The 14,645-nt window shown below is 46.1% G+C and overlaps 1 protein-coding gene across 9 annotated transcripts in view; it reads right to left on the bottom strand.

The window, feature by feature from the left end:
• Positions 1-12,202, bottom strand: part of Grip163 (gamma-tubulin complex component 6) — a 212,119-nt gene extending 199,917 nt beyond the window's left edge. For 4 of the 9 annotated variants that reach the window (XR_012885949.1, XM_075872979.1, XM_075872981.1 and 1 more), the window contains exons 1-9: positions 11,510-12,202; positions 11,112-11,388; positions 10,688-10,902; positions 10,277-10,609; positions 10,061-10,200; positions 9,830-9,982; positions 9,263-9,715; positions 9,006-9,203; positions 379-497 (exon numbers count right to left, since the gene is read on the bottom strand). Coding sequence is in view for 8 of the 9 variants with exons in the window: in XM_075872979.1 (XP_075729094.1) it covers positions 379-497; positions 9,006-9,203; positions 9,263-9,715; positions 9,830-9,982; positions 10,061-10,200; positions 10,277-10,609; positions 10,688-10,902; positions 11,112-11,388; positions 11,510-11,954 (2,333 nt within the window). In the remaining variant the exon portion in view is untranslated. Of the gene's footprint in view, positions 1-378; positions 498-9,005; positions 9,204-9,262; positions 9,716-9,829; positions 9,983-10,060; positions 10,201-10,276; positions 10,610-10,687; positions 10,903-11,111 lie in introns of all 9 variants that reach the window. The other 5 variants (XM_075872983.1, XM_075872985.1, XM_075872984.1 and 2 more) reach the window with 3 other exon arrangements.
• Positions 12,203-14,645: the final 2,443 nt, after the last annotated feature.

Raw genomic sequence — 14,645 nt, 5'->3', positions numbered from 1 at the left:
ATAAGTGATTGCTCTCATGCACACCAAAACTATAAAGAGGGCCATTGCTTCCTCGTGCTTAACACAGGCAGCTAAAAGGTCACATTGACCAGAACGTTGGTGAGAGCATCTGGCAACAAGTCCCAACACTCAAGATTCTTTAAGAGCTTCTGTTGCAGAAAGGGTCATGAAGAATTTGCTTCTCAGTAAGAATGCAGCAAAGAATGCTGAGCAAACTTTTTCTTTTCACTCAGCAAAAAGAGTTTTATGGAAAGTACAAAGCTTCCTTTCTAAGAATGCTTAAAACTAGTCCCTCTTCTGCTACCAGCTTGCGTGACTATGGAGAACTTATTTGCACTAAACACATGCTTCGTAGCAAAATGGGCGTAACGCACTCACCTGTTCCTCGTGAATGCAGTGAGCGGAGGCACCCTGGGTGGGTCCAGCTGCCAGCTGTGGCAGCGCAGCTTGAACAATGGGTTCCCATTGAGGTCACATGCAGGCTCAGCTGCACAAAGCTGCAATGTCAAGTGGCAGGCTTACTCACGGTTTTTACTTAAAGCATCATAATAAAGGAAAATGCATGTGGACTAAAGAAAGCTCTTGCCACCAGAGGGAGCCGAACCCAAAGCCTTCGCATTGCGCTTACAAAGCACCACTCCCGCTTCCTTTCAGGGCTTTTTCCGCATCAGTAACCTTGGGGGTGCTATATCCAGTGTTTTCATAGCCTATGTCGCACAGCATGTGAGCTTTTACAAGCACTCAACCTAGGCATGCCACCTAAGGAGAATAAACCTGCCTAAGTAGCGAGCCTCACAGTGAAGTGAACAAAAGCAGAGCATTTACTGTGCTATAGTATGCAATCATATGAAGCCAAGGGCATCAGATGAAGAGTAGTAATATGGGATATTCACAACCCTTTGCACTCCTTTAACACTGGGTACCATCTCTGGCTGAGTATATGCTGCCACTTTCATGAGAAGAGGCTGAGAGCAGGAGTCGTCACGAACGCTCCCAGCCAAGAAAATGTATAGTCATTTTCCTTGACAGTAAAAGAACACGCCAATGTACATAAATGAAAACACAATATCAGAGAGTTTCTTAAAATGGTTATTGAAGTGTAAGCATTTTGGCGTTATCCAACCATACATTGTAGGATCCCTGACAGTTCTGCTGTTTGATTGTTCTGTATACGTGGGCACCTTTGGCCAATTGTTAGTGGCAAAGGAATGCGGTTTTAACAGTGCTGATCCGAATCGACAGCACCTCATGAGAACGACGTAAATGAAGGTCCCAATCTACAAGAACAGCGAGTGTTGCCAACACTGCGGAGCATTCCCACACACAAAACCAGCAACGGCAGCTGATGACGGGTATTGTTCCTCACTTTGTTTTCGGGCTGCTAAAAGAGATGGTTGTGGCTGCTTACACAAGGAATGCTTTTTCACACCGAAAGCTGCTATGAGATCACAACAAGGGTCGTTTTCACGCCGCAGTTCCCTGTCTCCACCGGTGTCTGTAACCACAATCGTGCAAACTAAGTAAATAAAAAAAAATACCGAGGACAGAATGGGATTTGAACTCGGGCCTCCAGCTTGCTAACCCAGTAATCTACCTCTGAACTACATCGACGTTTGAAACTTCACTTGCAAACTGACCCTAGGCAGGCTTCATTTTGGGCAAGGAATTGTGTTTTAAAACAGCAAAAGAACAACCAGGCATCACACAATGCAAATTACATAACGAGTGAATCATCAGATGCTCCAACCCATTACAAAAAACTGAGGCATAAATCTTTACCATCGTCAGCCACAGAATCAGATAATTCCTAGCAAGTGTGTAACAGGTACTACACTTCTCCGAAAAATTGCACAGTAACCGCTTCCCCACAAGACAAAAATTATGATCATTTATAGCACAGCGGTACCCTTGTAGCAGTTACGTATGGAGTTTTTAAAAAGGCTCTATAAAAGCCCATCTTCCAGCTTTCGTTGTGGCTGTGTGTTCTCCGCAGGCCTGGAGTCACACGCTAGAGAGAACTAGTTCATGCCGACCACTCTACCTTCTAATAGGTCATTTCTCTCTTTTGTAGAGGGTTGGTAATCAGCAAGTGCCAAGAAATATTTTTTAAAAACTACTAAATTTCTTCAACAATTATCTCTGGCAAGCACAAGAATCGAGAACGAAGTTTCACAATCAGCTTTGAGAACACAGTTATGGCGCACAAATCCTGGCATTGACAGGATGGCAAGAACCAGATGCACAATGGTCAAATACACCGGATAAACTCTGCTCACTAAGAGCCTTGCGCAGGCATACATTGTAGCAGCTTGGAATGCCACTAATCACTCAATCACGGCTTGTAAAGGCACGGAGAAGTTTTGAAAAAATTCAGCAGGTCCCACACACCATGGGAATCGACATTATGTGAAGCATATAGGGGGGGAGGCAATCGAATTTTTTATTGGGCGAAATGTTACGAAATGCCACAAAAGGTAAGTACGAATGTTGCACGTACGGACATCAGTGTAGTATCGTGCCACACGGAGAACACAGGGCACGGCGCTGAAGCGCCGGCCGGCAAGACGTACGCAGCAGCCGGTAGCTAAGCAGACACTCCCTTTACGTACCCAAGCATGCTATTATATACATATGTACAACGCCCCCTACCGACCAGAGAACCGGTTCCGGAACTAGAACTGCGACACCACATCATAGTAGTATCGAGCGGTGCCGCACAGGACACAGCGCTGAAGCGCCAGCCGACAAGATGTACGCAACAGCCGGTAGCTCCCAAGCAGGAACTCCCTTTATGCATACAAGCATGCTATTATATACATATGTACAACGCCCCTGGGGGCCAGACAACTAGTTCCAAAACCGGAACCGCGACACCACATCATCCCCCCTTGAAATTAAGATTATGTGGGGTCCTTAATATAACCAATGGACAATAATAGAATGCACAGAACACTCAGAAAAGAAAATGTACAACATAACAGCATGAAAACATATACAGCAAGCACAGGAAAATGCAAAGGTAATGCACACCTTGAGAAGGAATAACATCACATCATCTCCCCCTTCAATAGATAGCATGGGGGGTTAACACAAGCACAGGCAACACAAGCACATACTGCACGTAGCAGAATGAAAGATACGAATGTACAGCAAGCACACTATCAAACTAAGCAAGCCACATGAAAACAAAGCACAGTGCGAAATAAACCACCCATCATCCACTCCCCAGAGAGAGGATGTCCGCACAGCCACTACGATGTTCAAGTATACGGTGCCAACGCCTGTAGCAGTGCCATTTCCGTGATAGGCACCGTCGCCGCCCGCAGCAGTCCAGTGGAACGCAAGAACTGGCCTATCTGCTGTTCCTCCGGTGTACTTCTGGCACGAAAAGTGTCAAAAAGTAGGAATGAATGCAGAAAATAAAGTACCGGTGAGACAGCTTCCACGGGTGCTGAGTCGACAGCACGAGGAAGAAGGCTGGATGCCCACCTTGACGCCTGATGCATGTGCGGCGGACGCACCGCACAGAACACACAAGGCACGGCGCTGAAGCGCCAGCCGACAAGACGTACGCAGCAGCCGGTAGCCAAGCAGGAACTCCCTTTATGTACACAAGCATGCTATTGTATACATATGTACAACGGCCCCTGGGGGCCAGAGAACCGGTTCCAAAACAGGAACCGGAACTGCGACACCACAATCAGCATGCTTGTTTAATTATTTATTTATTTATTTTTTCACAAGGCCCCCACAGGCTCCAGCTGGAGCAGTGTGGGAGGGGGGGATTCTACAGGGCATGATCATCACCTTATCTAAAGCCCCAAAACACAATAATACATGTTATAATATATAAAACCAACAAATAATGTTATATGATTGTTACTGAGAGCAAACAGGACATGGAGCTAATATACAAAATGCAGAGATGCTCATTTGTAAGGGTATGTCACATTACAGTAACAATTTATACAACAGCTAGCGATGGGGATTACACACGATTTAGAGGAAAGTTGAAGCCACTGGTGATGAAAAAATTATAGTAACTCCGTGAAGAAACAATACAGGCTTATGAATGTTGACAACATTGTTGGGAAGACCATTACATATCTCAAACACTACTGGCATCCAAAATATTGTGCAAATGACGAAAATCTGCTGGGTGAGAGGGAGAGTGATGCTATTTCATGAAACAGGCAGATTAGGGCGATCTTTCTGCGGAAATTTAAGGAAGGCAATGATAGTGATAATTTAATGCGAGTGATACTAGAATGTTAGCTGTAGTCTTTGGCAACTAAACGCTCAAGGGCGTTGATTAGATAGGCCTGATGAGGTGACAAGCCTGATGAGGCGAATTCAAGTTGAGGACAAGCGAAGGTTAGATATGCAAGTGATTTGGTCGATGTTCGAGCATCGTGAAGGTTACGTTTGAGGTAGCCAAGAGTGTGGGATGACTGCACTGAAATTTTGTCAATATATGTGGACCATGAGAGTAAGGGTGAAAGAGGCACGCCAAGGCATTTATAAGATGATCTTCACAAAACAGTTATTAGGAATGTAATTAAAGCGAACAAATGATTTCTTGCAAGTGAAGGTCATTAGCCTGCATTTATCAGTATTAAGTGTCATTTGTCAGCGTTAGCACTAATTGGTTATAAGGTCTAGGTCTTCCTGGAGAGCGAGGTGATCTGGTGATGATGTTATCTTTGATAGATGATGCAATCGTTTGCAAAGAGTCGTATGTTCGAAGAGATACGCGACGGCAGGTCATTGATTTATATTAAAAATAACAAGGGACCCAAAACACTACCATTGGGGACACCACAGGTTACATCTGTTGGAGCAGATTAGATGGAATTAGTAACGGTACACTGCTTACGAAATGAAAGAAAATTTCAGAGCCAGAATGAAGTAAAGGAGTCTAGATTTAGTGACGATAACTTGGATATTAGGCGACAATGCGGAACACGATCAAAAGCATTAGAGAAATCAATGAATATACAGTCAAGGTAGTTATCCATGAATGTGAGTAAATCATTGATGAATTTCATTAGTCGGGTGTCGCATGAAAACGCTTTTCTGAACCCATGCTGGTCCCAATAAAAAAAATTGTTAATTTTCAAGATGCTAAGCGATGTTAGATACGATGAAATTTTCTAGCAGTTTGCACCGAATACTAGTTAGAAATAAGGGGCAATAGTTACTAAAATCAGATTTGTTGAACAGTCACATATGCTTTTGTAGGCAGTTGTTTGCAGTTGTGTAACGATGCCAACAGCAACATGTAACACCAGAAGCGGTAAGCTGGCTGATATCTAGTGCTTCTGCTTGCGAGTATGGTAGACCTAGATAGTGCTATGTAGAGTGACTTTGGTGGATGGCACTTAATATACAATCGATGTTAACCCAAGCTGATGCCTGTATCATAGGAGTACACATGCAACGTTTATAAAATTCCATGGGCCGCACTGCAACCAATATCGACCTTTCACCAACATTATGCCTTAATAGGGTCTCTTTCCAAAGCAAATTTGAGACCTGGCATAGCTGCACGATTGCCACGCAGAATGCTCGGGCTACATTCTTGCTGGGACCTCAATTCCTTCGATTTCGTCGGGTCAATGGCGTTGATGAAAGTTTTCTTCAAGGGAAGACGCGGCCCCTTAAAACAGAAAAATCACAAAAAATCGACTTTTGAACAACTTATTTGTCTTTATTTGGAGCGCTGTCTCCTCCGTGGTCGGCGCCGGGTAAGCACGTGTTTTCCTTCGTCCGCGTCCCCTTTGGAAATCGCCAGACTGTAGCCTGCCTGGGGTGGCCTTGGGCACCTCGGCAGGCGTGTTTACTTGAGTACTAGCTTCAATAGCGTACGCTAAGCCCACAGCGGTGCCTAGTGCTTGAAGTGGTCGTACCACAACGAGCCGCGCTTGCCGTAGGCCTACGCGTACGAGGTTTGCCCTAACACTCGCGACCAGGCCCAGTGGCCATCGTGAGAGTGCGCAGCATAGCCGCGGCGTGCTGGCGGTTTTCCCCTTATTGTGAACGTCCGCGTGCGGGTGCCTTTGCTACCCGCGTCCCGGGAGCGGACGTTGTACTGTTGTTCGGGGTGCCGCCAGAGACAATAAAGTGTTTTGTGTTTTGCACTAGAACACTGTCTGTTTGCCACGCAGCGCTAAACGCCTTATCAGTTGAGTGCGCGCGGAGCGGTGCGCTACACGCGAGTAAACAGAATAGCGGCCCTATGGCTCGCTAAGCGTGAAACCGCAGTGATCGTCCGCTGCAGTTAGTAGTGGGGTCACCCTAATATATATATATGTATATATATATATGTATATGTATATATATATATATATATATATATATATATATATACACACACACACACACACACACATTGTTACTGCATATGTGATTTGGGTATGAGCCTGTGGGTAGCGGGGAACAGGCAGATTAGAGAAGAGGACTTTCGGCTAGCGAGATAGGCCTCCGGTGCACAACCCCTTGAAGTCTACCAGTACGCCACAGCGTAATAAATACATTACTACACCAACAGAGTGGTGGAGGTGCTGGGTACAGCACGTCGACGAACCACGGAGCCACAGCGGTTTGAACTTCGCCGGAGCCGTCGTCTTGCTGGTCTGCCACCGACAACAACCATCATGACCGAAAGCGAAGGTCACGGCTCCTCAACCACGCAAAGGTTAGTGCCGGCTGCACCTCGGTATCGCCATGGTCCTTCAATACTTTTTTCTGGTCATGAAACTCCCGCGAAAGTTTCATATAGGGACACAAGTGGCCACCAGAGGCGCCACCGTAAACAGGAGGGCATCGATCGGCCGCGCTTGGCAGGGCTGTAGCGCGTTCGCGGAAGCGTTTCCCATCAAATACACTTCTTCAGATATTTTCCTTCTCCGTGTTATCGCTAACAAATCATAGCAGCTATTAGTATTGTCAAAGTGGTCCATGATGCGCGTTGTCAAATTGCCTAAGTCTTTGACTGCTGGCAATGTTTTAACTGAGTTCGTCTGTCAAGTGACGCGCATTCGTAGCGTTCCTAAATTTCTCGATTCCTGCATAGCCGCTTTTGGGGCTTAAACCGAACACTGTGACTGGTTCTAGATGACTGAAAGGTTAACATATTTTGCGCTAGAGATTGCGGAGCAGCCGTGCTCTGGCTGCACGTAACGTTCATTTTCGGAATAACTATCACTTTATTCCATATGGCATCACGAAGCAGCCAATAGAAGTTCGCGTGCCAATAAACAAATCTGTGTATCAGGGTGACTTGACATTAATAGCCTTGAAGTACCTCTTGAGGGATATCGTTAGTGAAACATAGCTGAAAAATTAAAAGCTCAGAATGAGACACCACAAGACAGAGAGGGATGCTCAAGTTGTGCTCTTTTCTTTTTTTTCTTTGATGTCATAATTAGCGCCCCTGATTTTAAAGATTAAAAAATGAGATGAAACTGTTGTGAGCTGCTAGATATAGGCACTACGTGCTATTTCGAAGCGAGAGCTTTTGTTTTTACGCATGCAGATTTGATAACGCAGCCGAGTTTTGATATACGCGGCTTTTTTTTTATCCATTCCCATGTACTCTCCCAATGACCACGACTTCTAAGTCCGCGTTCTAATTAGCCACCCTGTTCCTTCTACGCGCACATAGAAATCAACCAGGATCTTCCTTCAACCCAGTTATTCAGTTTAAACGAATCAGTTGTACATGAAACTGCATTGCTCTTTTTGAATATTTCTAGAGATTTTCTTTATGCACTTAGATATCTCTTTCAATCCAACTTGAGCTTTTTATGTGCGAGATATTTCTGCCTAACGAAAGCAAATCTGTGTGCCACTTACCTAGCAGGGGGTAACATTTTGAATTTGGCAACTACGCTACGCGGCAATCGTCGAGAATTCGAAACTGCCATGAGCACAGGCACATAGTTTATTCAAATCTGCGTTTCAAAACTGTGGATGAAAGTTGGGAGACGGAGTGGATGACACAACAAAAATCATTGAAAAAATTTATGTCCCTGGTTTCCTCCCTCCTTTGGCCGGGCAGGATAAACGACGTCCGCCAGCACGAAACAGTTTGTTCTGCTCACGCGTAAAAAAATGCAGACGGCACTTAATAAAAAAGTGCACAACTTCTGCCGTAGTGCTCACGAAATGTGAGCCACAGCCAACACTGGCCGAAGAAGTGCGGTCGTCCAGCAGGATGTTCTCAACAATGTTCATGTAAACACTGGCACAGGCTATTTTGTCCACCGTGCACATTTCCACATGTTCTTCCACAATTTGCAAGAGCCGCAGTAATTTCTCCGATGGCACTTGCAAAAATCCTCTTGTCTTGATTTGAGTCAATGCAGTTGGCTCTCGGGAGTTGCTTCTGAGTGTTTGGAGGCAGTCCTTGCAGCTTATTTTAGCAAACTTTTTTGCTACATACCCACCAAGGTAATCCAAAATACAGTCCCTCGTTGACTCGGGATGAATCATGTCTTGCATGCATTCAGCAGGCTCCAGCAGTATATCGTCAAAAAGAACTGCCAAGGTATCAATCTGAAACATATTTTGCGTTATCACAATGGCCAGAGTGAGAAATTTGTAAAGTAAAATATAAAAATGCAGAATAAAACTTCTAGGCGCTTAAGCAAAAAAAAAAAAAAAAAAAATTTTTTTTTTTTTTTTTTTTTTTTGCTTAAGCAAGTGATCTTATCTTCTTTCTAATATATATATGTGTGTCGTAGTAGTAATAAATCAGTTGAAAGTCTGCGCTCGTCCTCGTCTCTTATGTTAGTTGTCTGAAGTTTTACGCGCCTAGAAGTTTTATATGGATTACCAACTAGCCCAATCCCACACTTTACTTAAGCAGAATAAAAGTCTGTTCTATATCATACGACCAGACGTGCATGTCATTAGCATCAAAAAGCTAGACGACATTCAGCACGTTTACGATGCACAAACACCCTACAAGCAGCATTGGTGGGTGCTATTCAAATGTTTACCTGATTAACAGTAGGCTCTTTATGTTGAAAGAGATCCTGCATTTTCAAGAGGAGACGCGGACCATCCCCTTCAACCGAGGCTCTCTGTGGAGGACGGATCAAGTTGTTCACCGAGAGCAACCGGTAAATGAACAAAAATTGCTGAACAGTTGGCTGTCCCCCTGCTCCAGCGACATGTCTTGCGATGCCAAAAAATCTCTGAAAAATATAAAAGTGTGAAGAAAACGTCTTCAACGAGCAAAAACGTTTAAATGTACCTCGAGGTGGTCTTGTCCAAAGTTGCCAACTAAAACATAGCGAAAGCCACAATTCAGCAGCTTTTCAACAAGCGTCACTGTGCTGTGCAAAGTCATTCTCAAAGCATTGCATGTTGGCTTGCTGAGAAAGAAGAGTTGCTTTTGCTTTGGTAAACTCTGGTTGTAAGTGTGCCACCTGTCAAGCCATTCGATGTTCTCCTTCAGCGTCTGAAAAACAATCTGATTTAAGTGGAACTTCAAAGGATGTGACAGTAGGTTTGAAATATTAGGGCTTACAGAAATGTGTTCCGCTTCATTGTACTGCACATCTTGTGGCCTTTTAGAATTGAAGCAGTCGAATAGACTATTCATTCGCCTCGCAAAATCCGAAGTTGCTTTGGAGCCACGAAGTTTCACACATTCTTCTCTACTGCGATAGAAGTCCATTGCTGAAGCAGTGCTTTCACTGAAGAGCTGAAATGTTTTAGAGAAGTTATATGGCAGAGTGTTGTATTCTGATGAAGCAACACCACTTTTTGTTACACATACTGATTAATGACTCATGCTAGAGCAGCTGTTATGTCTTACCTGGACAGCAAGTCTCACACTCAGTTTTTGGAAAGCGTTGGGGCTGATGTGAGCTTTCGTAAGCTTTGGCACAGCCCGAAGTCCAGCTTGCTGCTCCTCGTAGTCCAGCAGAGCTTCAAAGTGGGAATGCTGTACTTCTTTGTCACCAGGCAACTGTTACATTTATAAAAAGGCTGTGAGACAAAGTTAGCCAGAGCACTGTGATGACTTATCTTAAACTGTTTTACGCACCAGGAACTTTCCGGCCTTCAAAAGGTTATTCCTGATGCACTTGAAGATGTGCGGCGGGTCAATTATAGCCTGAATGACTTTGGAGGAGTCACATGGATGCTCAAACGATGTTGATACTCTTGTGACATCACCACTGACACCTAAAAGAAAGGCATTTCTATTATTAAAATCACTTACTAAATACCTTGAAAATAAATAATGACTGCAAATATTTACCCAAGGAGTTCAGTGCTGATCGGTTCGAAGTTGAGTTATCGCAAGTGACTGCCTCCACAATGACGCCGGCATTCGATAGGAGTACAATGCACTGCAGGATCAGTTTGGCAACAGTGGATCCTGGTGCAGCCCCGGACGTGCAAAACGCTCCGACAGTCTGCGACCAGCCACCAAGGAATGGTCGGAAAAGGAACACCAACACGTGGTCCCCATCTTTCACTTGGTCAGTCGGCTTCGTGTGCTCTGCTAAGTCCACCTTTCCAAGCAGTGCCATATCCGATTCCCTGACGTGAAGGCTCTTTCTCACGCTCATCTCATCAAACATGAGGACACCTAAAGAAAAAAAAATATTTCAGCTCTTTACCTAGAGTCCAGAAAAATCAAATGCAAAAGAAAAAAAAAGATAAAAACCTCGCCGTTCTCTCTTTGGAATCTTTTCCACTTTGTCTTTGAGGATGTCAAATAAATTTTCATCAAATCCGAAGCCGGCCTTCAGATTTTTCAGATAGGAGTAGAGTGTGCGAGGGTGTGGTAGAGGCAGAAAATTATTCTCGTGAAGAAATGTATAAACTGCTGTGGATTTGATTTTCAGCAGTAAACAATCGTAAAGCCATTCCTTTTTATACCTGCAATAAATAAAATGCAATTTTTGTGGTCACGATTCTGCTACAGCTCAAGCAAACAGCACCATCAAAGTAAAACAAAATATTGCGTTTTGTCCCACGGCTTCACTTAGTAGTTTCTGTCAATATCCAGAAAGCAAACGAATGCGCACCGAACATCGCACTTCACATAAAATTGCACACACACACAAACTTTACAAACCGGATCTTACCGTGCTGCTTTCGCAGACTTCATATTTGCTTTCATGATGCACTGGTCTATAATGAGCTTCTCGCGGTCTGAAAGCTTGTGAATATCTGCATACACTCCATTCTTTCTATTCGCGTGCGCCTCCGCTTTTGTGAGTTTCCGCTGACATGACTGAAGCTGTTGCTTCACGCTGCGAAGTTGGGCCTTCACTCTCTGTAGCTCCGACGCTGAACAAACGGTGACCTCTGTTTGACACTCTGCATCAGCGTAGCCATTGCGATTCTCAGTTCTCACAACATCTGCAAAGAGTGAGAAAGGGCAATATTTATAAGGGAAGGAACCAATTTGGTTAGCGTAGTGAGCGAATTTTGTTAGCGTGGTGAGCGGGTAGGATACTTGCAAACTTTGTGCCAGACTTACCTTCGATTTCTTTGTCGGCTGCACTGGAGACGTCTGCATTCGCGACTGTCGCATCACAATCCGGAGAAAGCTCTCGCGGCCTTTTTAGAGGTGGGCCCTTCGTTGCACGCGAACGCTGCTTTGGTTTCGAGAGGTAGGAAGGCAAACCTTCAAAAATCCTTGGTACGGCGTCTTCCACCAGTCTCGGTCGTTCTCGGGGCAGCGAAACGATGTCTCCGTTCACAGTGCACACGTCCGCACGTACAATGTCACTGGCGTCGAAATGTTTTTCACACACGCGAGCGTACTTTGATTCGAACGAAAATCCGGCAGTCTCCTGTCGCGGGATCGCACGTTTCCACCTGACGCGTTGTTCTGCGTTGGCTGGTAAACAGAACAGGGAAACTTTTTCGACGGTGCCCTTGTATCCAGAATGACAGCCCGGCACGCAGCAGGTGTTGGGCATCGCTGTCAACACGATGCGACCGCGAAAAGCTAAAAAGGGGGGCGATCAGCACGACCACCACAACTCCGCGCCAACAGTCCGCTAATGGCGGCCAACAGAGCAGCCGGCCGGGCCGGCTTCCTCGTCCCCCGTCTAGCTACGCCAGCGCCGCGGCGCGGAAAGTGCGGGCGGTATATGAAGCTCTCCCATTGAGTGACGCGGGAGTTTCATGACCAGAAAAATATTGAAGGACCATGGTATCGCTATATGGAACCCCGCCCGTTCGCGGGAACAGCAGGGGAAGATGTGGATGCGTGGCTGACACATTACAAAAGGGTGAGCCGGTACAACGGCTGGAATCCCACAGACCAACTGGGAAATGTCGCACTGTTTCTCACGAAAACCGCCTTGATGTGGTACGAAAACCACGAACATTCCTTAACAGCCATGGATCGTTTCGCCGAAAAACTCAAGAAATGCTTCGGTGACTCTGATTCGAAAAAGAAATGAACGCACGTTGACTCAAAGAGCCCAGACTCCTGAAGAAACGTGTACCACCTAGATAGAGGAGATTCTGATGCTCTGCAAGATCATAGACCCATATATGTCTGAAGAGGACATGGTCGGACACCTTCTGAAGGGTATAGCAGAGGACGTCTACAATTTTATGATAGGCAGGGAAGACATCACTTCCGTATCCACCGTCCAACGTCACTGCCGTACTTTCGAGAAGCTGAAGACCCAACGTATTGCCCCGAAATCTGGTAGGCTGGCAAATGTCACAACGGTTGCCAGCGTCGATGTAAGCCCGCCTGCCGACCTTGCCGCTACTATCAGGGCAATAGTGCGCAAAGAGCTACAGCGACAAGACACACTGGCCGACGACACCATCCATCATCCGCCTACCTGTTCATCCTGCTACCCGGCGCCGTTCGCTCCTCTGCCACCATCGGTATGTGCGACGGACTTTAGCGAAGCTGAAAATTCTTGGCCCCGCCGAGACTCATTGGCGCATGACCAGCGGTATGACGGACGCCTTCGTACCGGCCCCACTCCACAAAGACGGGCAGTTTTCGTTCAGCAAGCTGTTCCACTCCGTTCGAGTAGGCGACCTTACACAGCGGAGCGCTCTCAGCAGTGGTTCGGCGAACGACCCCAGCCCGTCTGCTACAACTGTGGCGTCGAAGGCCACATTGCCAAGTACTGCAACTACCGGCAGCCGCCAAGGTACGACCGCTCACCGAGATCCCACCTGTCTGGCTTTGCACGAACACCAACGTCCCCTGGAAGCGCATCCCACGAGATACCAAGGCCGCTGCGACACCGTTCTCCGGCCTCTGACCGCAGTCTGACACCCCCACCAGCCCCTCGCTCCAATAGGTCACCGTCTCTTAGGCGCCGCTACCCTTCGCCGCCGCCGGATAACTAGTCAGCGCGATCGTTGCAGGTGAGGTCGCTGGACAGTCTTCGATTTCCACAGAAATGCCTCCTTTAATTTCCTTTAATAATGTTCCTTTAATAAGGTTCGTGTGCTAATCGACGGTGTCTCAACAATGGCCTTAGTGGACACAAGTGCAACCATATCAGTGATGAGTCTAGCAATCAAACGCCTTCTTGGACGAAAGGTTATGTTGCGTTGGTACCGTGCTGATACATTTCGTGGAGTGAGCGGAGATGTCTTACAACCTGTTGGTGTCTGCTCAGTGACTGTTAGTTTGGATGGCCAGAATTTTATCGCTGATTTCGCTGTTCTCTTTCATTCAACGCATGGTGTAATTCTAGGACTCGATTTCCTGAATCTTTGTGATGCCACTGTTGATTGCCGCACAAAAGAGATTACAGTAGATTCAAATGTTCCAGTAGCGTTTATGGAAAGCACGCCCTGTATGGAAAGCACCCTTTGGGTGTCCATGGACACAACTGTACCACCCTTGTCTGCGAAGTGTGTTCCTGTCGTCAATTCCCCTGCAACCGAGGCGACATTCGACGCCACCGTAGAGCCTATTCACCTCAGCTGCATAAAAAAAATGTTCTGATACCCTATTGTATGTTGTCGGTCGTGCAGGGGCATACTGGTTTGGGGGTGATCAACGGCTCCAATGAACCTTCGGTACTTCCAGAAGGTCTACAACTTGCTAAGATTCGTCAACATCAGGTGTTCTCCCTTGCCATCCTTGCAGAGAGCAGTGATTCTCCGGATAAGCCCGATTCCAATCATTTGCACACCAGGGACACCTCCATAATGGCAATGATTGACAAGTCTCTTAGCACCAACGAGCGTAATGACCTAGCGAGTATTTTGCGCAAACATGCTAGTCTTTTCGATTTCGCACAGTTACAAGCTCCACTGTCATTCCCTGCTTCTCGTATAAAGCACCACATAGATACAGCATACCATAGACCTCTTCGACAAAAGCCATACCAGGTATCGCCTTCGGAACGCGCAGTGATAAATGAACAGGTTGGCGAGATGCTAAAGAAGAATGTGATTCAGGAATCATGCAGTCTGTGGGCCGCTCCCGTAATATTTACCAAGAAGAAAGATGGATGATAATAAGGGTTGCAGCGCGAGCACGAATGTGCTAGAAAAAACAGACGAAAGTCGAGGTACGGAAGGCAAAGAGGACAACACGAGCGCTCGTGTTGTCCTCTTTGCCTTCCATACCTCGACTTTCGTCTGTTTTTTCTAGCACATTCGTGCTCGCGCTGCAA

Source organism: Rhipicephalus microplus, chromosome 9 (assembly GCF_043290135.1).
Source record: "Rhipicephalus microplus isolate Deutch F79 chromosome 9, USDA_Rmic, whole genome shotgun sequence".
NCBI lineage: Eukaryota > Metazoa > Arthropoda > Arachnida > Ixodida > Ixodidae > Rhipicephalus > Rhipicephalus microplus.
This window is presented reverse-complemented; position numbering and strand designations above follow the sequence as displayed.